Source organism: Podarcis melisellensis, assembly GCF_964234715.1.
Source record: "Podarcis melisellensis genome assembly, chromosome: 11".
In the NCBI taxonomy this organism is placed as follows: domain Eukaryota; kingdom Metazoa; phylum Chordata; class Lepidosauria; order Squamata; family Lacertidae; genus Podarcis; species Podarcis melisellensis.
Window position 1 is genome coordinate 4,171,691 of NC_138543.1, and position 23,431 is coordinate 4,195,121.

At 42.6% G+C, this 23,431-nt stretch overlaps 1 protein-coding gene across 4 annotated transcripts in view; it reads left to right on the forward strand.

Annotated features, from left to right (window-relative positions):
- VPS13A (vacuolar protein sorting 13 homolog A) overlaps positions 1 to 23,431 on the forward strand; it is a 155,035-nt gene that overhangs the window by 30,109 nt on the left and 101,495 nt on the right. For all 4 annotated transcript variants that reach the window (XM_081930334.1, XM_081930333.1, XM_081930331.1 and 1 more), the window contains exons 11-15: positions 2,293 to 2,420; positions 6,967 to 7,073; positions 10,325 to 10,496; positions 14,514 to 14,576; positions 17,104 to 17,233. In XM_081930334.1, the coding sequence (XP_081786460.1) occupies positions 2,293 to 2,420; positions 6,967 to 7,073; positions 10,325 to 10,496; positions 14,514 to 14,576; positions 17,104 to 17,233 (600 nt within the window). The remainder of the gene's footprint in view (positions 1 to 2,292; positions 2,421 to 6,966; positions 7,074 to 10,324; positions 10,497 to 14,513; positions 14,577 to 17,103; positions 17,234 to 23,431) is intronic.

Below are 23,431 nucleotides of genomic sequence, written 5' to 3' on the forward strand. Positions count from 1 at the left end.
CAACCAGAGGTACCACTGTAGAACCAAGTGTCATCAGCATACTGCTGGCAATGTACTCCAAACCTCTGGATAATCACACTGAGTGGTTTCATGTAGACATTAAACAACATGGGGGAAAGGATTGAGCTCTGCTGAACCCCACATTGAAGGTTCCACAGGGCTGAAAAGCATTCCCCAAGTAACACTCTCTGGGAACGACGATTCAAGTAGGACTGGAACCACCGCAAAGCGGTATCACCCAGCCCTAGTTCGGAGAGTCGCTCCAGAAGGATACCAAGGTAAATTGTATCAAAAGCCGCTGAGAGGTTGAGAAGAATTAACAGGGACATGTTTCTGTGCCAAAACTGGGCCTAAAGCCTGGTTGAAATGGATACAGAACATCAGCTTCCAAAAGCGTCTGGATCTGGTCTGTGACCATTTGCTCCGGAACCTTGCTCAGGAAAGGGAGGTTAGCAACTGGCTGGTAGTTAGTTAGGTTTTCTGAATCCAGGGAAGGTTTCTTAAGGAGTGGTTTTACCACCGCCTCCTTCAAACAGGCAGGAACCACCCCGTCTCGTAAAGAGGTATTGATCACCTCCCTGGCCCAGCCAGCTGTTCCCTCCCTGCTGGTTTTTATCAAGAAGGGCAAAGGTCTAGAGTGCAACTGGTCGCCCTGACTGATCCCAGCACCTTGTCCACATCCTTGAGCCTTACCAACTGAAACTCATTCAACACAACAGAACTAGACTGTGCTCTGGGCATCCCATGGGATTCATCTGCTATAACAGCGGAGTCAAGGTCTTGGTGTATGCAAGTGATTTTATCCTCAAAATGCTTTGCAAACAAGTCACAGCGAGCTACCATTGGTTCTATCACCTCCTTTGGTTCTATCACCTCCTGTAAAAGGCCCTGTACAACCTGGAAAAGCTCTGCCAGATGACATAATGAGGATGCAATGGAGGCAGCAAAGTTTTTGCTGCCTTCATTGCCACTAGGTAGGCTCGATAATGAGCCCTTACCAGTGTTCGGTTACATTCATTCAGATCTTTCTTACACTTGTGTTCAAGCTGTCTCCCAGCTTGTTTTCTTGCCCTAAGCTCTGGAGTGTACCATGGGCCCAATTAGGTTCCACAAAGTGGGAGAGGATCCTCAGGTGCAATCGTGTCAATAGTCCGAGTCATTCGGGTGTCCCAGAGGTCGGCCAGGGCTTCGACAGGGGTGCCAGTCATATCAGTTGGAATGCCCCCCCAGCTGTTTGGAATCCCACTGGATCCATCAGTCTCCGATGGTGGACCTTCCTAATAGATTCCTTGCCTCATTGGAGGGGAAAAGGTGCTGACATCCTAAATCTCAACAGGAAGTGATCTGACCATGACAAGGGACTGATGTCAATGTCCCCCAGCTTCAAATCACCCTCTTTCTGCCCAAGAAAACAAGGTCCAGAGTGTGGCCTGCCATGTGCATTGGGCTGGTGACATGTTGGGACAGCCCCATGGTTGTCATGGTAGTCATGAAGTCCTGAGCTGCCCCAGAGCCGGCTGCTTCCGCATGGATGTTGAAGTTTCGCAGAACCAGTAGTCTCTCAGCTAGGAGAATATCTGTAATAACAGCAGGTCAGGGACTGTTATGTTGGAATCTTTCTCCACTATGAGCTTCCTGTTCTTACATCCTCCTCCTCAATAATAACAATAACAGTAATAACAAAAATGGTAATTTCTTTAAGTAGATAGTGAGGTATATAGCCCAGATGTGGTCAGAAGGTAAATCAGGGGTTATTCTTAGTTCCTGGGTAATTTGCAGTAGTTCAGCAAAAAATTCAGACTCCCATCAATGTGCTGCACTTCTTCAAGGGAGCTCTCTGGCCAACATAAGCTTGCCTATTTTATCCTTATTAAAGTTTAAACCAATAAGTTTGACTGAAAGTTATGAAAGCTAGTGACTGTCTCAAAGCCATATTGTGTTTTGTTGATGAGGTCTGTTGAACCACCACATTCCATCTACTATACCACACTGACAGCTGAGGAGGTTGCCTCAGGGATGCTGGCTCATTCATAGGTTCCCTCATTTCACAACAGAACCTTTGTTCTGTGCATAGTTCTACTCATATAGACTACATTAGCAAGCACACTGCTTGTGATTGGGGAAGTGGTCACGAAGACAAGCGTTACTACCTGGTGAGTAGCAGGGAATCCTGTTTTCTTTGCTCACAATAGTCAAAAAAGAGAAGATCTACTCATAAATGATAAAGTTGTTTACAGGATCCACTTCCCTTTTGACTGCCTTGTTCTAAAAAAAATCTGTTTTTTGTTGTAGTATTCCGTCCAATATCAGCTAAAGCCAAGCTCCGTATGAATCCACGATCTGATGTTGACTTTTCTGCACCAAAACTAGATCTAGATGTGAATCTTCAGGATATAGCCATAGAACTTAATAAACCACAGGTAACTTTCCAGAAATGATTTTAATTGAAATAAACTTCATTTTTCTCATGGACCCGGAAGCACATTATAACTTGACATTCCTAACACATTCCCTGTTGCAGATGAACTTTCTAAAATACTAACAATAATATAATGATAACACCCCGCACCCCCACCCACCCACCCACCCCAACAGCTGATCTTCATATGTAGATGGTGTCCCCCTGCTTGCATTGCTTCCCACCCCCTCTCACTGCCCCAGTTTCCCTCCCCAGAACTGTAGTGTGTGTTCTTCCTCACTTCCAAACCACAAAAGAGATGAAATGTCTCCCCTCTGTCTCTCCCATCCATAGCTTCCCTTCAAAAGAATCTCTCTTCCCACGCTACCCCATTTATCTTTCTTTCCCCCCTATTCCCATCATCTGCTACAAAATGTCTTCCTAGGGGCCAGAGAAGGTGCAAGGAGAGGCCCTCCGCTCCAGGTCATGGAAACACCTCCCTCTCCTATACTCCTCCTTGGGTGACTCAGTCAGATTCAGGTGGATTTCTGCAAGGGATGAATTCCAAATTCAGGCTCATTCCATGTGCCTCTTGTACCTGCTAGTGGCTTAGACAGACAGTACAAATTATATAGAGAAAGAATTATCAAATTTGTGTTCCTCATGTTGTACACTGCCCTAGAATCTTTTGATAAAGGGTGGGGGAAAATGAATTGAATAAAGAAATAATTTTAATGTAACTGAATTGTGAGGCCAACAGATTTCATTCATTTCTGTGTTCATAATACCATATTATACAATGAGAGCAATAATACACTGAATGCATAAATCACACACAGTGGTACCTCGGGTTAAGTACTTTAGCTAATGGGGCCTTCCGCTGCCTTCGCGCCACCGGAGCACAATTTCTATTCCCATCCTGAAGCGAAGTTCTTAACCTGAAGTACTATTTCTGGGTTAGCAGAGTGTGTAACCTGAAGCGTATGTAACCTGAAGCGTATGTAACCCGAGGGAGCACTGTATATCAAAAGAGACTGAATCTAATTATACAATCAACTCAGCTCAGTATCCAGAAACCTGGCTGCATTGATAAATTATTCAATACACTAAACAGTAACAGAGAAAACAATGAAATAAACTATGTAATCTTATGGTCCATGAGAGGCTATCTCAGGGACTGTAGGAAGCATTGGACCATCCTTTCCAAGGGCAGAGAGTGTGTTCCAGCCTCAGAGAGGGAGATCCAGTATTGAATGCCCCTTCTCCAGTACTACAGAATCTACTGCGGATCTCACCCTTATTATTTTGGTAAAACTTAAAAGGCTGTGTGCTAGGGATAGATCCAGCAACTTCTCAGTCCTCCGACATGCCTGCCCCACAAGCAATGGCAAAAACTACCCCCATCCCGTTCTCAGTGACAAGGAAATTTTTTTTTTAAAGGAAATTAAAGGAAGGAGGAGTGCAAGAACATTTGTCTGCCCTCATGCCTGCCCTGCTGGCAAGGAGCACAGCAGGGCATTGAATGAAGTGTATCAGCTGCCTTAGGTCTTTCCTTCCTGTGCCTAAAATAGTACAGTGGTACCTCGGGTTAAGAACTTAATACGTTCTGGAGGTCCGTTCTTAACCTGAAACTGTTCTTAACCTGAGGTACCATTTTAGCTAATGGGGCCTCCCGCTGCCGCTGCATGATTTCTGTTCTCATCCTGAAGCAAAGTTCTTAACCTGAGATAATATTTCTGGGTTAGCGGAGTCTGTAACCTGAAGCGTCTGTAGCCAGACTTAAAATATGTGCTTAAAATATACTGTAATAAAGTTTAGATGCAACTTGTTGCCACCTGCTGGGTATCAGAGCAATATTCAGGAAAAATAACAAGTGTGTTCTATACATTGCATACCTGCTCACAGTGACCCCCACCCCCAGAGTAAGGCTTGAGCCAAGAAGGGGGACAAACAGGACAGTCTGGGATTTAAGAATTGGCCATAACTTTATTGATTCCAGATGTAGGCTGGATTTGGCCTAGGCATTGGGTGTATATCGCTCACATCCCCTCAAATGACAGGGTCAAGACACGGGTCTACACGTATGACCCTCCCCTTTTTTTTTTTAAATGAAATTTTTTATTAATTTTCCAAACACATAATAAAAGACATACACATTACAAAACAAAAACATACCCAACATTAAACATATACCGACTTCCCCATACCTCCCTTTCGCTGCATCCTTATTCCAAAGTTCTTTAGCAACCCTTTAATCAGTTTATCTACTGTTTCCCTTTCATTAAATTTCTTTAAACTTAATAATTACAGCTGTATTTCTCTACTTCTTACCCCTTGACATCTCAACACTCCTCGATTTTACAACAGTTTTTAAGATATAATTTAAACTTCTTCCAGTCCTCTTCCACTGTCTCTTTCCCCTGGTCTCGGATTCTGCTGGTCATTTCTGCTAGTCCCATGAAGTCTGTCACCTTTGTCTGCCATTCTTCCAGAGTAGGTAGTTCTTGCATCTTCCAATACTTTGCCAGAAGAATTCTTGCTGCTGTGGTAGCGTACATAAAAAATGTCCTATCTTTCTTTGGCACCAGTTGGCCAACCATGCCCAGGAGAAAAGCCTCAGGTTTCTTAGGAAAAGTCCATTTAAGGACCTTCTTAATTTCATTATAGATCATTTCCCAGAAGGCTTTAATCTTTGGGCAGGTCCACCAAAGGTGGTAGAAGGTACCTTCCGTCTCATTACATTTCCAACATTTATTATTGGGCAAATGGTAAATTTTTGCAAGCTTGACTGGGGTCATGTACCACCTGTAAATCATTTTCATTATGTTCTCTTTTAAGGCATTACATGCCGTGAATTTAACACCAGTGGTCCATAACTGTTCCCAGTCAGCAAACATAATGTCATGACCGATATCCTGTGCCCATTTAATCATAGCTGATTTCACCGTTTCATCTTGTGTATTCCATTTCAACAGCAAGTTATACATTCTAGACAAATTCTTAGTATTGGGTTCTAACAGTTCTGTTTCTAACTTTGACCTCTCCTTCTGAAATCCTATTTTCCTGTCCTGCTTAAATGTCTCATTTATCTGACGGTAATGTAGCCAATCTCGAACTTTGAACTTTAGTTTCTCATAACTCTGAAGTTTAAACTTCTCACCATCTTGTTCTAGGATTTCACAATATTTTGGCCAATTAGTATCCATATTAAGTTTTTTCACCGCCTTAGCTTCCATTGGTGACAACCACCTGGGAGTTTTACTTTCCAGCAAATCTTTATATCGAATCCAAACATTATATAGTGCTTTCCTAACAATATGGTTTTTGAAACTTTTGTACACCTTTACCTTGTCATACCATAAATATGCATGCCAACCGAAGTTATTGTTATATCCTTCCAAATCCAAAATGTCTGTATCTTCAAGAAGCAGCCAATGTTTCAACCAGCAAAAAGCTGCTGATTCATAATAGAGTCTTAAGTCCAGCAGGGCAAAGCCCCCTCTATCTTTTGCGTCAGTTAAAATCTTAAATTTTATTCTGGGCTTTTTGCCCTGCCAGACGAATTTGGATATGTCTTTCTGCCACTTCTTGAAGCAGTCCATCTTGTCTAAGATCTGTAACGTCTGAAACAAAAATAACATTCTAGGCAATACATTCATCTTAATAACAGCAATTCGGCCTAACAAGGAAAGTCTCAATCTTGACCATATTTCTAAATCTTTCTTTACTTCTGTCCAACTACGTATGACCCTCCCAAGCCGCTGAAGTAAGCTCTATGGCCCATCTGCTGCACACCTTGGCTTTTGGGATAGGATGAAGCTGTTGAGGAAGTTTCTTCTTTTGCCTGGCTTCTTATCAGAAAGAAGTTTCGGCATGCCCTTCAGCTCATTGGTCAAAGACTATATGGTGCTAGTATCAGTCGGACATCTTGTTATTCATTGGGAGCAAGAGCCTTATCAACAATTGTCTGGGTCAAATGGGGAAATTTCTATGTTATGTTAATGTTATGTTGAAAATCAATAATAATTTCTATTTAAAACAAATAATGGTTTGGCTCAATTCCTTCTGGCAAGATTCTTAGGTCAGGGTCTGACATTAAAGGTTTTGCTTCTCTCTCTTTGCTTCTACAGCAGTCGTCCCTTTGGACAATTTGCAGTGCAGGATTAACTGCTCATTTTGGGATAAACACTTGATTATGAGCATTCACGTGTCTTCCTTCACTGAGTGAGCGAGAAAAATGAAATTTTCTGCAAATTTCCATTTACTCAGTAAAAAGAACAAAATTCTGTTTCACCCAGTAGTTAATCTATAATTAGTTAACCTGTGTCTCTAGAGCAGAACATGCTTTCACTCGTATTTGTCATGTTTAGTGTGATTTTCTTTTTTGTCAAGATGATGGTTAATGCAGAATCCTACTTGCATACCTGCATTTCTCCATTAAATACATTATTGGCAGTTTAAAAAAGAAAGTTCTGCTAACAAATAGCTTGTACTAAAAATAATGTTTTTAAAGTTCTGTTATAATTCTTTTGTAAGAAAACTCCTAAGTGTAACATTTTTTCCTGCAGTATTTCAGTATTATGGAGCTTCTTGAATCAATTGATATGATGACTCGAAATTTACCGTACAGGAAATACAGGCCAGATGTTCCTGTTCACAACAATGCCAAAAAATGGTAACGTATCCATTTTTTAAAATAACTTGCTTCTAAAAATTACCTGTGAGGTTTTTTTTAATCAAAACAACATTGTTCTTTCTGAGAGAAAAATTAGGCATGAATTCATTTTCAAATATATTTTCCAGGAGGGTTTTAGCTCATCTCTTGTACGTATTAATTCATATGTCTTTAAGCTGTGTATTGAAAAGTGCACAACATAATTACACCATATTTCAGACTGTTAAACAAGATAAGTTCTGTCCAGTGTCATACTTGGAGTAAAGTCTTTAAAATCAGTGGACTTAAGTTAGTCATGAATAACTCAAGTTCATTTCTAATAGGTCTGTTCTGAGCATGGAGATGGGCATGTTACTTACCGGTAATCTGGTACAACCCTAGGATTGGAGATGAGCATATGTCCCTCATTTCTGTTCTACTGCTTTTCTTTTGGAGGCTTAAAAAGAAGTTAACGCTGCCTGTCTCCAGAAGGCCTCTCTTCTTTGGAAGAAACAAAAGTGTCACCTAGAGCTACTTTTTTTTACTATGGCTTTTCTGAATTTGTAACTGGTTGGTGGACCAAACTCAAAGAGTAGTCATTAATAGTTCCACATAAACCTGAAATAAAGTGACAAGTGGCGTGCCTTAGGGTTCTGTCTTGGGCCCGTTGAGGGGATGTTCATCAAATTTGCAGATGGCAACAAGCTGGGAGTGGTAGCTAATACTGCAGAAGACATGATTGGGGTTCAAAATGACCTTAACAGATTGGAGAACTGGGGCCAAACTAACAAAATGAATTTCAGTAGGGACAAATGTAAGGTTCTGCATTTAGGCAGGAAGAACCAGCTGAACAGATATAAGATGGGGGACACCTGGCTTGCCAATAGTACATGTGAAAAGGATCTAGGGGTCTCCACAAGCTTAACATGAGGCAGCAAAAAAAGCTAATGCTGGTGGTTCGAATCACTTCGATGGGGTGAGCTCCCGTTGCTCGGTCCCTGCTCCTGCCAACCTAGCAGTGCGAAAACATGTCAAAGTGCAAGTAGATAAATAGGTACCGCTCTGGCGGGAAGGTAAACTGCGTTTCCGTGCGCTGCTCTGGTTTGCCAGAAGTGGCTTAGTCATGCTGGCCACATGACCTGGAAGCTGTACGCCGGCTCTCTTGGCCAATAAAGCGAGATTAGCGCCGCAACCCCAGAGTCGGTCACGACTGGACCTAATGGTCAGGGGTCCCTTTACCTTTATTCTGACTTATGTCCAATTCTGGGCACTGCAATTTAAGAAGGATATTGACAAGCTGGAACGTGTGCTGCAGGGACAACCAAGATGATCAGGGGTTTGGAAAGCAAGCCTTATGAGGAATGGTTGAAGGAGCAGGGTATGTTTAGCCTGGAAGTGGGGAGACCGAGTGGAGATATGATAGCCATCTTCAAATATCTGAAGGGCTGTCACATGGAAGATAGAGCAGACTTGTTTTCTCTTGCTTGGAGGGTAGGACTTGAGCCAGTGGCTTCAAGAAGGTAGATTCTGACTCAGCATCAGGAAAAACTTTCTGAGAGTAAGAGCTGATTTGAGGTGGTTGCTGATTACCCAAATGGGTTGGATATTATCCCTCGTCACGTGATGGAGGCAGGAGAGCAAAGAACTCTGGGAGGCAGATGCAGTCCCCTCAGTTTTTCTCTCTCCTGCCTGATGGATCAGATCTTTTCACCTGGCTCTCACTGATCTTCCTTTTCAGTTAACTTTTTCAAATTTCAGCTGTTCCTTACTGTTGTTTTTTTCTGGTGTTTTCCAATTTTTCTTATTTCCCTTTAATTTCCTTCTGAGTTTGGTCTCTAACTTTCCTTTCTCTCTCTCTGCTGAGGTAAAATAATAATAATAATCCTCCTGTGTCTTGCTGCTTCACTCTTACTTTTTCCTTGACTTTCCCTTCTTTCCTTTCATTCAGTCTCTACGAGAAAATGTGTCATATTCCTGTCAGTTTGCATTTCTTAGTGCAGAAAGTATTGATCTCATATGTAAAGATCTTTCCTATCTTTCCTATTCTGATCAATACAATAAACTACTAGAAGCTTCTATGTGTGAGAGAAGCGTAGGCAGAAGGGTTAACGATTGTTTGGGTTATACCTTTTGGGAAGCTGCTTTGAACTAGTTCTCTTATCTCTATTCTGCAGAGTCATGCTGACTAGAAATATAGGCCAAAAGGAGCCTGGGTCTTACTTTTCTCTTTCTCTCTCTTCCTTCTGGTGTGGTGTTTCTTAGTGCTAAGGTTTAGTTTTATTATGAGTCAAGTTCATAAATGCTGCAGCTGGATTTTATATGGACTTAGCCAATCCTGATTGTATTGGATTTGATAACTATTATGCTCATTTGCCTTCAGCGCAAGCAAAGCTCTGCTGAATGAAGTACTATTAGGACAATTGGTCTTACCTTTTGAAGCGTAGATTTGAGAGAGGTTGCTGATGGTACAAATGGTACCCATCTCTACTGTGGTCTGCAGTAATATGGGAAGGAGGGGAATTTACTATACATTTTCCTTTCTGGCTAAGATCAATGTGTAATGCTGCTTGGCAAATCTGAAAAAACTGAGGTGACCGCACCTGCCTCCCAGACGTCTTTGCTCTCCTGCTTCTGTCACATGATGAGGGGTAATACCCAACCCATTTGTATCATCAGCAACTTCTCAAATCTACACTTCAGGGAGCGGATTCCCTCAGGAGCTTGTGGACTCTCTTTCACTGGAGGTTTCTATAAGCAGAGGTTAGATGGCCATCTGTCATGTACAATCTTGCTGAGATTCCTGCATTGCAGGAGGTTGGACTAGATGTCCCTAGTGTCTCTTCCAGCTCTACTGTTCTATGATTTTATGAAATGTTACACATTCCAAAAATGGAAAGCTGGACAAATCTGGATTCTGCTGAAATCTTGTTGTGGTAAAAAGTTCCAAAAAATTGGTAGGGAAGAATTCCATAAGCATCCCATAAGAACATATTAAACTTTTGTGTGCTTTGGAGGAAAATCAATAACTGGGTTCTTTTGTCAAAACAAAAAAAAATCCTTCCAGTAGCACCTTAAAGACCAACTAAGTTAGTTCTTGGTATGAGCTTTCGTGTGCATGCACACTTCTTCAGATACACTGAAACAGAAGTCACCAGACCCTTCTATATAGTGAGAAGGTGGGGAGGGGTTCTTTTGCACCAACTTAAGACTCATAATATGTCCTTTAAAAGGAAAAATCCTTTTTCATATTGTGTTTTTTTCCCCCCCATTAGGTGGAAGTATGTTACACTTGGCATTCTTGAAGTAAATGTCCAACCGAAGTTACAGATGTGGTCTTGGGAACATATTCGTTACCATAGGAATAAAGTGAAGAGCTATAGAGATCTGTACAAAACAAAAATAACATCAAAGAAGCCTGCCGAGGAATGTTTGAACATGCTGGAAGTTAGTACTTTGAAATTACTGTTAATTTGGAGATTAACTTTCATAATAAACACTAAAAATTCTGTCTGCTTTTCCTGATAGTTTTCTAAATGCTGGTTTTGCATATTTACTTACATATTCTGGTACACCATTTTTAGTTTGTGGGGCATCATATCCAGTGGAAAGGGTGTTCATCTTGTCGCAAGACACTAGACAGGAGCAAAGACTTGTGGGAGCAGGCTGGACTCAGTTTTTCCTCCTGTCTAGACTCAGACAGTACATTCCTCCCAGCTCTCCTGACTCAGCTAAGTTTTTTACTAGTTTCTGAACCCCCTTTTTTTCTTTAGATTTACCTTATCATTTTAGTTTTACAGTTCTTTGTGCGTTGTGGTTCCCTGCCCCCTAAAAAACCCCTTTTTACATTTGGTTGTTCCGCTTATATGCCGCCTTTCTTTTATTCCTTAGTTGTTTACTTACATTGATAAATTTTCCAGAACCGGTGTCCTTGCCGCAGCACCAATGGCCGTTCCCGCCTTCAGGCGCAGCGGCCCACTGCCAGCGCGCTCTTTTTCTTTCCCTCAGCAGCCTCTGCAACCACTGCCGTTTTTTGGGGGGTCACAACTGTATTTCTGTCTTTCGTTTTGGTGTGTGCACTACTTGTGTGACTGGTGGTGTGGTGTTTGCGTTCTCCTGTCCTGATTTAAAAACAACTTGGCCACCTCCTCCCAGTTTGCTGTTTTTACACCGGCAACGGAGTGAGTGTCCCTGTCACATCCCTGCCTGGCTGCTTCTATTGGCCTTTGATCTTGAAGCCTGCCTGCCTGCCTTCTGGTTTGCTTTGGGCGCGATGGAGTGCCTGACCCTCGTCCTCATCTTCCTGGTCTGCAGCTGTGATAAGGAGAGAGTGTGTAGCTCCCCCCCCCCCACTCCTGCTCCATGGTGTGGCAAACCAAGTTTGGCGTGAGGCTTTTGCCTGCCTTTTCTCCTGGTCCACGGAGTGGCAACCGGAGACCTTTGGGCTGAATATATCTATTCCTCCTCCCGGTCCATGGTGTGGCAAATGGAGTTGAGTGTTTATTTGGTGAAAATCGGAGGCTTTTTGTTTCTCTGTGTGTGTGCGCGCGCATGCCTCTTTGCTGTTCTAATGGCACATGGAGAACACTTGTGGTTGAAGCAGCCCACCTCCCAAAAAGCAAAGCAAAAACAGCATGGTGCCCTCTAATCTGGGAGATTTGCTAAGACTGCTCCCCAAGACCTTCCAAAGAAGCGTCTTTCTTCCATAATTTTACCTTAGTCCCAGGCTTGCCAACACAGTACAAAGCAAGCCTCAGCTCCTAAAAGCGCTTCCACTCTGTCAAATGCTAAGACTATACTGCCACCTGCTGGCGAGGGACAGATTGATGTTTTATCAGATTCTGAGCCAGAATTCTTAGGTTTTTCAGCAGAACAGGTACAAGAGTGTCATGTTCCCTCGCCAGCCATTTAAGGTGCCCCACTCCACCCACCCACTTCTCAAACCTTTCCAGCCTCATTGATTGAGCAGTTAAAGAAAGTCCTAATTGCTTCACTGAATTGCATTTAACTTACTTCCAAAGAAGCAGCCTAAGTTTTTTTTTTTAAAGCAGCCCATTCTGCCACCGGGGGGGGGGGGAGGGAGTTGGAGTTGGATCTTAGGGTCTCTTCCCCTAACTCCTTCATCTCTATGGGAAAAGAGGCTGAGGATGAGTTTTCTTTTCCTTCCTCTCCACCCTCTTTGCTAGAAGCAGAAGTTGATGATGATTAGAGTGATGGTTCTGTTCAAGACAAATCCTTTTCTATAAGACTGTTCCAAGAGGCTAGTGCCCTCATCCTGAAACATAAGATAATGCACACATTGGAATTATCAACTCAGTCTGATAAAATGTCAGCCTCAAAACCAGAGAGTGAGGTGTCTGTACTAATAGCAGCACCTCAGCTAACTTTATGTTGGTGCCATCAGTATTGAAGGTGGTTGTTAAGTCTGAGCTTGACATGCCTATGTATTCTAGAAAGAATAATGCCCTGGCTGACGAGTTATATGATATGGATCCTGAATTCATGGCATATATTAAGATCCCTGCCACAGACTAACTGGTGTTAAATCTTTCATCTCATCATCTGATCCTTCGGGAGGGAGATGCCCAACTCCGGGATATGACTGACAGGAGGCTGGAGTTCGCTCCATGTAAATTCATGAAGCAGCTGCCGTTTCCTTAAGAGCTTCCTGGGTTGCTTCATCATGTGACCAAGCATGCATTGTGTGGCTTGAGGACTTATTGCAATCAACACCAAAGTCTGAGTAAGCTACTAAAGGCTCAGGCCTTTATGGCTGATGCCTCTATGGATTCCATTCAATTTTCAGCTAGAGTGGTGGTGTCCCAGGTAGCAGCTAGATGCACTTTGTGGCTAGAGCTGGAATGCAGATGCAGCATCTAAAGTGAACCTTTCTACCATTCCCTTTTCCGGCGGTCACCTTTTTGGGAATTGAAAAATGTCCTTATTGAATCAAAGGAAAAATGGAAAGTTTTGCTAACCCAGAGAGATTACAAGTGACCAGCCAGCTTCTCAACAAATGCTTCTCAATCTCAGTCCTTTCTCCTCTTTGAAACCCAAATAGACAAAGGGACTTTAGATTCTGATCCCACCCCTTTTGTTAACGTTTTCAAGGGAGGCAAGGGTTCCAACGGTTCCAGGCTTCCTCAAATGCAGACAACCAAACAATGAACTCAGTGACGTCTCTTGTGGACGGCTCATCTTTCTAGCTTTCTTCCTGCCTGCAAAAGTCTGTCTCTGACTGCTGGGTTAAGGAAATTGTTTCAGAAGGTTACCTAATAGACTTCATTTTGGTTCCTCCCAATCATTTCGTCCCTTCTCCACTACCAAAAAATAAACTTTGTCTTCAAGCTGTTTGGTCTTCAATTCACTGTCTTTCCATGGGAGCTATAGTTCCAGTTCCTTCACACCAGCGTCTTTGTGGTCTCTACTCCATATTCTTCGTTGTGCTCAAAAATAGGACAGAAGAAATGGCACCTCAGTCTCCTAGTGAAAGCGCCAACCTTTCAAGAAGCTCTCAAAATAGCATCCTTCTCAGCACCTTCTTGGATACAGTGAAAGGGGAAGTGTCTCTCCAGAGAGGATTGTCAGGATCAAAGCAGCAGCATCTCTTTTGATTTCATTGAAAGTAATGTTCATCAAATTTATTATGAGGCAGCCTGGTATATTTCCAGAATTCTTCTGTGCTCTTATTTCATTTATTTATACTTCCATTCTGATCCCTGAAGCCCTAATCTTCCTTCACTTTCCCCAAAGCACTTTTCTATTTTCATAGCCCCTATTTTGCCTAATCCAAATTTCAAGTCACCATTTATATTTAGTCATTAAGTTTGAATTGTACTAGTACAGAAATGAATAATTAATAAATAAAGAAGGACTCCACTGGGCTCTGATTCTTTTCTCTGTAGCATTCTGTAATTTGATTTCTGGTCTCCTGCGATAGGACCTACCTAAAGCCACCGAGCCTCTTTCCTATATCCCCTGTGTCATTCCCTTCAGTACTCCTGAAATTTGTATTTTACTATGGTGCCTTTTCAGAAAAGAGTTTGGTAGTAATTTAAATACTAATAAATTTATTATGGCATAAGCTTGTGTGGACTAGAGTCTATTTCTTCAGATGCAAGAAGTGTTACTTTGGCAGGTTGATGGAGTAGAGGGAGGAATTGTAAACAGTGAGATTAGAGGGAAATGAAATGAAAATTACAGTGTGTAATTGCTACATTAAAGTTTAAATATATGTAACTATTCACACAGTAGTGTTCATGATAATACAAATGTCATTTAACCTTGATAAATTGTAACGCAGCTGTTTCACAACTTTCTCTCACAACTTCCTCTAACTCTGACCAGAGTGGTGGGGGGAGAGATCTACCATAACATTTCTCTTTTCATAAATAATTATGGAGGAGCCATTTTGCCATTTCTCTGTGTAGTGACATTTTATGTTACTTTCAACCCCCTTTATAGGAACTAGAGAAGACTTTGGACATATTCAACATCACTCTGGCAAGACAACAGGCAGAATTTGAGGTAACTGCTCTAAAGTGAATTTGATTTTATGGAAACCATGAGTTAGTTGTTTAACATCTTTGAGGTTAAAAAGATTCTATTCGCTCCTAGCTTGGAGAAATGCATAGAAGTCTTCAACAACAGCAAGCTCAAATTAAACTTCCGTGGAACAGTTTCTGTGTATACATTTCAAATAAGTTCCAGGACCTCAGTCTTGGCATCTCCTTTTGGGATGTCTATAGATTCAACAATTAAATTTTCAAGTTATAGTTACTTATGAATATGTTTCCAATATAATTTAAATTACCAAGCAGTAACATAGGTTTGCACTTGCTCCTCCAGAGCTCCCACATTCTGATACAGATCTTCACACACCTTGCCTGATTTCTACACACTTGCTCTATTCTGGCCTTTTTTGAGCCAGAATGCCCCTGGAACAGAGTTCTGTCACCCCCAGGAGGCCAGGGAGTGGGGGAGAGACCTCAGCAAAACTCTGCTGCACCTCTGGCTCATGAGACCCTCTCCAGATCCCAAAGCAGCCATCCTCTGCAGCTCCAGAGAGGGTCTCCTCAGGAGCAGGAGGTGCAGTGGGGCTTTGCTAAGGCTCTCCCACCTAACAGCTGACCTCCCTCTGCTTCAGCTTTGCAAACAGCCCTGCTCCTCCTGCTTGCTTGCTTGAGCTGGAGAGGCAGGGCCTCTCTGTGAACCAGCTGAGCAGAGGTGCAGGGAAGTTCATTGCACTTTGCAAGCTGTCCTGTCTCTCCTTTCTCAAGAGGAAGAAAGCACTTTTTCATGCCTTTAAAGCTCCCTTTGCTGCATTTTGCCTGTTTGTGAGCTGAGCTACCCAGCTCAGAAAGCAGGATACTGCCTTGAGCAGGGGTTGGCAAGGCTTACTGAGCATGGGCTGGATCACTCCCGCGGAGATCCCCTGTGGGCTGGACTGGCGCAGTGCGATGCCGGAAATCGCGTCTGTGCAAGTCCGTGGCGCCGGAAATCACGTCTGTGCATGTCCAGATGCTGAAAATTGTGCCTGTGCCAGTTTAGTGCAGCGCACGGGGACTTGCCGAGTGGGCAACTTGGTTTGGGGCCACTCATGGGCCGGTTAGGCGACCCTCATGGGCTGCTTCTGGCCCATGGGCGTTAGGTTGCCGACCTCTGGCCTTGAGCCTTCCTTTCCTTCTTCCAGAGAGAAGCTGTTGCTTAAAATTAAGGGGTGGAGGAGGAAATTGCCATTACTTTAAATGCCCCTTTGCTCCATTCTGTGTGTTTGTGAGCTAGTGCAGTGTTTCTCAACTGGAGGTCATATGGTTATTCCAAGGGGGCCACAGGTGAAAAATGTGTAAATGGGCCATTGCACAAGGCTGGGGGGCACAAGAAGAGAGAAGTGAAGAAAGAAAGAAAAAATCATTTTTAAAAATCCTGATTGGCTGGCTATCTGCTTAGCCAATCACAAGCAGGTAAGGGGGCAGCCCACCAGGGCCTAGTGCTCCTTTTTCTTGGAGCAGTCCCGGTTTGTTTCCAGGGGAGGAGAGGGCGATTGCTGAGGCTCCTGCTATGACCAGTAAAGCCCGTGATACAGAACTCCAATGTCCAGTAAGTGTGGGGGTGGGTGAGCCAGAGCTGCTTGTTGCCAGTGCTGGACCTGGTGGCAGCCTGGGTCTGACTCTGCAAGGCACAGGGTGCAATCCACCCCAGCATCTAGCAGAGTGGGGTTGCCTGCTGCTGCTGACTCCTTAACTTCCCCTTTAAAGCAGCTCATTTAAAAGTTAGGATTGCCTCTGAAATGGGAGAGAGCTCTGTTAAGGCTTGAGGCAAAACATTGGATGGAAAGGGGGGAAGGGGAAGGAGCTTCTGACGGGACACTGCAATCCTCATCATGTCTACTCAGAAGTAAATCCCACTCACTCCAGTGGGTCTTGCTGCCAAGTAAGTCAGAGTCAATCTAGGATTGTTGGTTTTGAGGAGAAGATAGGATGTAGAGAAAGCAAAGCAAGGAGGTAGTAAAGAAAGAACAAAAGGGGGAAACCCTCTGAAGTAGCCCTTGTGTGTGTGTTGGCTCTTGTGGATTCACAACAAGGGAAATTGCCATCTTGAGCGAAGGTGGAAGAAGCAAGGGACCAGCCACCTCGTGAAAGGCGCATACTAGGAATCTGAAGTCACAGTGCAAGCCTAGCCATGTTTACTAGGAAGCAAGTTTTTTAAAGCAGGAACTTGGGGGAACTGAGTTCCTTTACCTTTAAAAAATTAATAGGGGGTGGGGACTGGAACAGATATATACACCCAATACCCAAGCCAAAAATCCATCTACATCTCTAATCAATAAAGTTGTGGCCATTTCTAACCCAGATCATTGTCTGCTTGAGTTTATTAAAAATTTCTTACATTTAGCCACTGCCTGGGGGTGGGGGTGGCACAGCATCTGTCTATCTAGCCATTTATTTATTTATTTATTTATTTAGTGATGAGTTCTACTTTTCCCCCCAGGAAAAAAACACTGGCTCTATTGAATGTTAAACTTTAAATATGATTGTGTTGTTTTGCGTAATAGGCAACTAAGGCTGGATTAAAGATTTTCAAAGCAGGGGCTAAACAAGATGATGAAGACTCTGGTGGCTGGTTTAGTTGGATGTGGGGTTGGACTGGAGGAAAAGGCAAAGAATCCACACAAGAACCCAAAGGTATGTATATGTCTATTTTGATTTAGGAATATTGTGAATGTTCCCAAATTGCCCAGGTTGGGAATAATATGCTGTCAACAGAGGCCTGCTGAAACTGAGAAGTCTTCAAATGATGTATAGATGCCATCAAAGAGTCTGGAGTTCACATCTTGCAATGTTGCTATGGGGAATACCCTGATTTTTTAAAAAAACAGCTAGATGCCAAACCCTGCAGAGAACTCCTTTTGTAGACTGGAGATCCAGGGATCATCCAATTGCACTGCAACTATTAAGAACGTAATGAGTTCTTTATGTTAAGAAATTTAACTATTAATTGAAGTTTTTTTAAAAAAAAAAATCTTGGAATTTCTATTTCCTAAGATAATACAAGACCTTCAACTTCTGTATCAGTACCAGCCTTCCTATAAGTCCTCAACATTGAACATAAATCATAACCATATTTAGCAGGTGACTGGAAAAGCTGAAATTGTTGGATTTCTACCTATTTAATTTATTGTTACTGTTACTGTCCAGACCGCTTTTTTCCATGATGAATATAAACCCAAATCAATTATCTGTCAGAAAGTTATTAGGCATATCTGTAACAGGTGAATAGGAAAGTTGTATTTGCTGAATTTCTGCTTATTTACTGAATTTCCCCTGAATATTTAGTGCATTTTAATTCCTTACAAATTCAAGGTGATTTGTACTCTCAGTATGAAAATTGGTACAAAGGATCTCTTGGTAAAGGGATAGAAGCATTGGTAACTTTGAGGCTGGGCTACTGTAATGCACTCTATTTGGGCTGCCTTTGGGTATTGTTCGGATGCTCCAGCTAGTACAAAACGTGGCAGCCAGACTGCTGATGGGGACTTCTGATCGAAAACATGTTAAATCATTCTTTACTGTCCCAACCCACCAGGCAAATAGGGCCCACTCCAAGACAGGTGCACTGTGGTTTAACCGTAATTGCAAACAAGCCAAACAACATCTTTGTGCTATTTATAATGATTACAAATCCTCAGGGGCGACTATGCTTCCCAAGGAGTACTATCAGGCAAAATCAGCTTACAAATATGTGCAAAAAAAGGCCAAACAGGAATGGCAACTGAACCGCTGGCATGCACTTATAGCTGCCTCAAATACCCGTAATTCCCGAAAATTCTGGCTGTTGGTTAACAGAAAATCTAAAAGATACCCACTAACGGTTATTCCTGCCCCAGTTTGGGAATCATTTCTAAGGAACTATTTTGCCTTACCAGACCTTAATATTAATACAATCGATGGATTCTATGAGCAGCTCCCTCTTTGGCCACCCACTGACCCGGAAGAAATCCACGGACTCATTTCTAATCTCAAAGTTGGAAAAGCCCCCGGTCCCGACTTCCGGGTCGGCGCCATCGCCGAATGGCGGGCTCCCTCCGAGCTCCGGAGGGAGCCTGCTCGGCAGGGGCTGGGTCCTACCGCACCGGCGATGCGGGGACCCTTAAAAACCACGGCCACGGAGGCCGTGGACATGGAGACTCGGCTGGCACCGTCAGCGCCCTCTCGATTCGTGAAGGAGCCTTTTTAAAGGCTACGGATCGGGTGCCGGGGAGGAGCGTGGTGCTTTGAGTCCTCTGCTATCCCTGCCGAGCGCAGCCGCATGCCATCCGGCGGAGAGCGCTGACTTCTTCTATTGAAAATTTGGACCCAAAAGAAGAACCCGTGAGTAATTGGAATATGGACTAAAAAGAGGGATAAATTTTTAGAATTTGGAGCGAACGGGGGAGGTGGAAAAAAGGAAGTCAGCCCCCCCCCGAATTGTAGAAGAGCCAAAACAAAGGACTGGATAACTAAGATCGAGAAGAACCTTATCTTGCCGAACTAGCAACTTCGCGAGGGAAATTTATAAGATTGAGCTGGAGGAGAAAAGTGGAATTTGTATTAAAAAGTAACCCCCCCGGAATCCCTGGAGCGATTCGTGAAAATGCCTGGAGAAGAACAACGGAGGTTTTGACAGCTGTCAAAGAGATGTCAAAACGGAAGAATGAAATTGAGACTTTGTTATGAGGACTTTGCCGGCTACATTTGTTATAAATTGGAGATAAATTGTTTCAAATAAGGATTTATAAGTTATTTGGACTGGCGGATGTGATCTGGAAGGGAACTTTGTTATTGTAATCCACCTAGAGGAGCTGAGGGACATTGCACGTGTTTTCGACGGGAAACTTGAACAGTTGGATAGAACTTTTAATCTCCTGGGAAACTGCAGAAATGGAACATTATTTTGTCTACAGAGACCTACACTTTACTGGAAACAATGGATTAATCTGTTGAAAAATGAAAGGAACATGATGTAATGTTTTGCTCCTGAATAACAAGCCTCTGTAGAGACATTAGAAGCCTTTGGAAAAAGAACATTTCTGTGAGGGAATAGGGAAGTAAAAAGGAGGAGAGTGATTGACAAGAACAAGGAAACAACAAGAACTGGACAGAATGTGGGAACATTTGGGATATCCAGATTTGACAAGCTTATGGATATAAAATTGGAGTTTATACTCCTGGATATAAAAATCTGGATAGAAGAAATGGGCCCCCTTTGATAGACTCCTTCTATGATTGGACATCTGTAATTTTAAAAATGCCAGAAGTTTAATATATGCCATTTAAAAAAAAAAAAAAAAAAGACCGGTAAAGAACCAGAGGGATGTGGGTTTAGTGAAAGGTGGGTTCATCAGGAAGACACTAGAAGTGGAGGGATAGGGGGAACGCAACAGGGAAAGAGGGGAGGGAAATTTGGAATCCAAAGGTTGTAAAATTATTGTTTGTTTTTATTCTATTTTCATCTGTATTATATCTGAAAGGGGGGAACTCGTGGAAGGGAATAGGTCGACCTTAGGGGATGGAAATCTGGATAAATTGAGTTATTGATGATGAGTGTATTTGGGGAATAAGAATTTGTTGAATATCATTGCTTTTTTGGAAGATTTGGAACACAAGAGGGGGTGGGGAGGGGAAGTCCTGGATATTGGAAAAAGTTTATGAATTGGATTTTATTTGTTTTAATTTGGAAAACCTTAATAAAAATTATTTAAAAAAAAAAAAGGAAAAGCCCCCGGTCCCGACCTAGTCCCGGCGGAAGCTATAAAACTTCATGCACACTGGTGGGCGAAAATCCTGGCCGTTACTTTTGATGCCGTAAACAACAGTGGGAAGGCTCCAAGAATATGGAAGGATGTGATTATTATTCCAATTCATAAAAAGGGGTCGACAGATGATCCGGGAAATTACAGGAATATCAGTTTATTGTCAATAATTGGGAAAATATATGCACGGTTCTTGTTAACTAAGCTTACTAAGTGGGCCGAAGAGAACAACCTGATTGGGCCTGAACAGGCTGGTTTTAGACCGAATCAGTCAGCGGTTGATCATGTCTTAGTTTTATACCACCTTGCCCGGAAATATTGATTTAAAGGCCGCTTTTGACAGCATCCCCAGGGGATTACTTTGGGGAAAATTAGCACGATGGGGAATAGACAAAAGACTTTTGTGGCTAATAACTAAATTGCATGACGGATCAGCCGCAAGGGTGAGAATCACTCCGGCCGGCGACCTCTCAAATTCAGTAACCATCAATAGAGGTGTCCGTCAAGGATGTATCCTTGCTCCGACCCTTTTTAATCTATTTATAAGTGATATGAGGGCGCCTCTGATAGATTCTCAAGAAACGATCCATGCCCCCCGCCTTGCCCAATATCGTTGCCCCCTTCTACCCTACGCAGATGACGCAGTGATCCTATCTTTCTCAAGAGTAGGCCTTAGGAGGGCACTGAAAATTTTTGATGCTTACTGCAAATCAAATTTTCTTACAATTAATCATGCCAAGTCCAAAGTTCTAATTTTCACCAAGAGTCGAAAAACCTATAATTGGAGAATAGACGGAAAAGCCATTGACCAAGTCTTTAAATTTCAATACTTGGGAGTCCTTCTCCAACACAACATGGGCTGGAAGGTCCATCTGGCATATGTATTAAATAGAGCTAAAGCCCTTTCCTTTGCGCTACTGAGTTTTTTCTTTTCAGATGGGGCTTTCCATATTCCATCAGTGTTAAAAGTTTTCAAGGCAAAGGTGATTGCAACAATAGCATATGCAATCCCAATATGGGGGTCCTTTGTTAATCTAACCCAATTGGAGGTAATCCCAAACCAGCTGCTAAGAAGGTTGCTAAAATTACCCAGGTGTGCAGGCAATACTGCTATACGACTCGAATTAAATGTTACATCTCTAGAAACCACATTATGGAAATGCATGCTCTGTTACTGGTTGGCATTGTGGCATAAACTTCCAAATCTCCACTTGATACAGTGTCTCTGGAGAGACGACTTCCCTAGCCCTTGGGCAAAAATAATACATGGGAAACTTGTGTCCTTAGGACTATCTCCATCTGAACTACTAAAATTGGATTTAATTTCTGCCAAGAGAATTATAACTCACAAATTAGAGGAGATGGATTTACACTTTAATATTGCGACAGGTGGTGGCACCTGTTCGCCGATAAACCTTGGCTTAACACCACCAACGAAACTTCCATCTTACTTAACTACCTTATCTGTGGTGATGCACAGGTACGCCTTTATAAAGGCTAGATTCAATGTTTTCCCATCAAATGTGTTGGGTAACAGACTCTCCAACGGACAGATCTCACTCCTCTGTGACTGTAAAAGTGGATCTATAGAATCGTTATATCATATAATCTTCTGTTGTCCTTTACATTCGGCTTCACGGTCCAAGTTTCTGGCCCCATATTTATCGAGAATTGCTGACAGACCTCAGGAAGCCCAAATAATATACTTATTAAACGACGAAGACTCAAGTAGATCCCTTGCAGTCGCTAGATACCTGATTAATGTCTTATTTCATAAGAGGAGAAATGGATCACTGTATGACTCTGACAGCTTAGCCAAACTTAAGAACCATCAATAAGTGCCAGAACTAAGACGCATATCCCCCAAAATCTGAGGGATTTGAATTGCGGTTGACATAGAGGGAACTTATTGTGTATAGTTTACTTAATTGAAGCAAAATTGGTTTTATAGGGGTGTTTTAACTTGGAACTGTTTAAATTGTATTGTTTATGGATAAATTTTGATGTATTGTTTTTAGATATGGGCCAATGGCCGTAATAAATCAATCAATCAAAACATGTTAAATCATTGTTAAAACAGCCACACTGGCTGCCCATCTATTACTGAAACATGTTCAAGGTTGAAAGCTCTGAGCAATTTAGGTCCATGGTGTCTTAGCCGTTACATTCCTTGATCACTGAGATCATCTGCAGGAGTGTTGTTGGTCATTTCCCTTGTTGGTGAGGCTCATTTGACAACAAGATACTGACTGAGCCTTTAGTGTCTACTGGAAGCTCAAAGTCCTGTAAGTGGGAACAGTTGCAAGAAAGGGTTCTTCTTCTTTTTTTATATATAATTCTTTTTATTGATTATTCCGTGAAGAAAAACAGAAACTGACACACAAGTAAGAGAAAAATACACAAAAAAGAAAAAGATAAGAAACATACAGAAAAAAATAAGTAAAAAGTACACAAAATTATTATTTTCATAACACTCATATAACGTAGGGTTCTTCACATGGCCATATGTAGAGGCAGGGGGTCATACATAAGTAGTAATCGCAGACGGGCACCTCCTCACCGTCCCACGGCGAAAGTAGTACAATGGATCAGAAGACCTGTACTCCGGATGTTAAGCAGGTTTCGCAACAGCTTCTTGGAGGGAGGGGCCGCCACCACTTTATTAGCAATCGGGAAAGCCAAGGGCCAGTCTTGTAATTCCCTTCACCCAATAAAAAGGATGCTTGTTACTGGAAAACAAAAATAAAAACCCAGCCTACATGCCTGCTCCATGGGAGAATAATAATACTGTCAATGTGTGTGTGTACACACACACACACACACACACACACACATATATATATATATATATATGTCAGGGAACTGACATCTAAAGCGCCGGAGGCGCAAAGGCTCACTGAGGGTGAGAGAGCAGTAGCAGCGGAAGAGGGAACCAGTAGAGGGCGAGCAAGAACTCCAAGGGAAAGTGAGTCGGAGGGATGGCTCAGAGACGCTTCAAGCGAAACCAGTGGGGAGGTCTCAGGACCTCCTATAGGGACACCCACACCTCGACGGAAACTGTCACGCCGAGAGGCCAGACGACGTGTTTCCG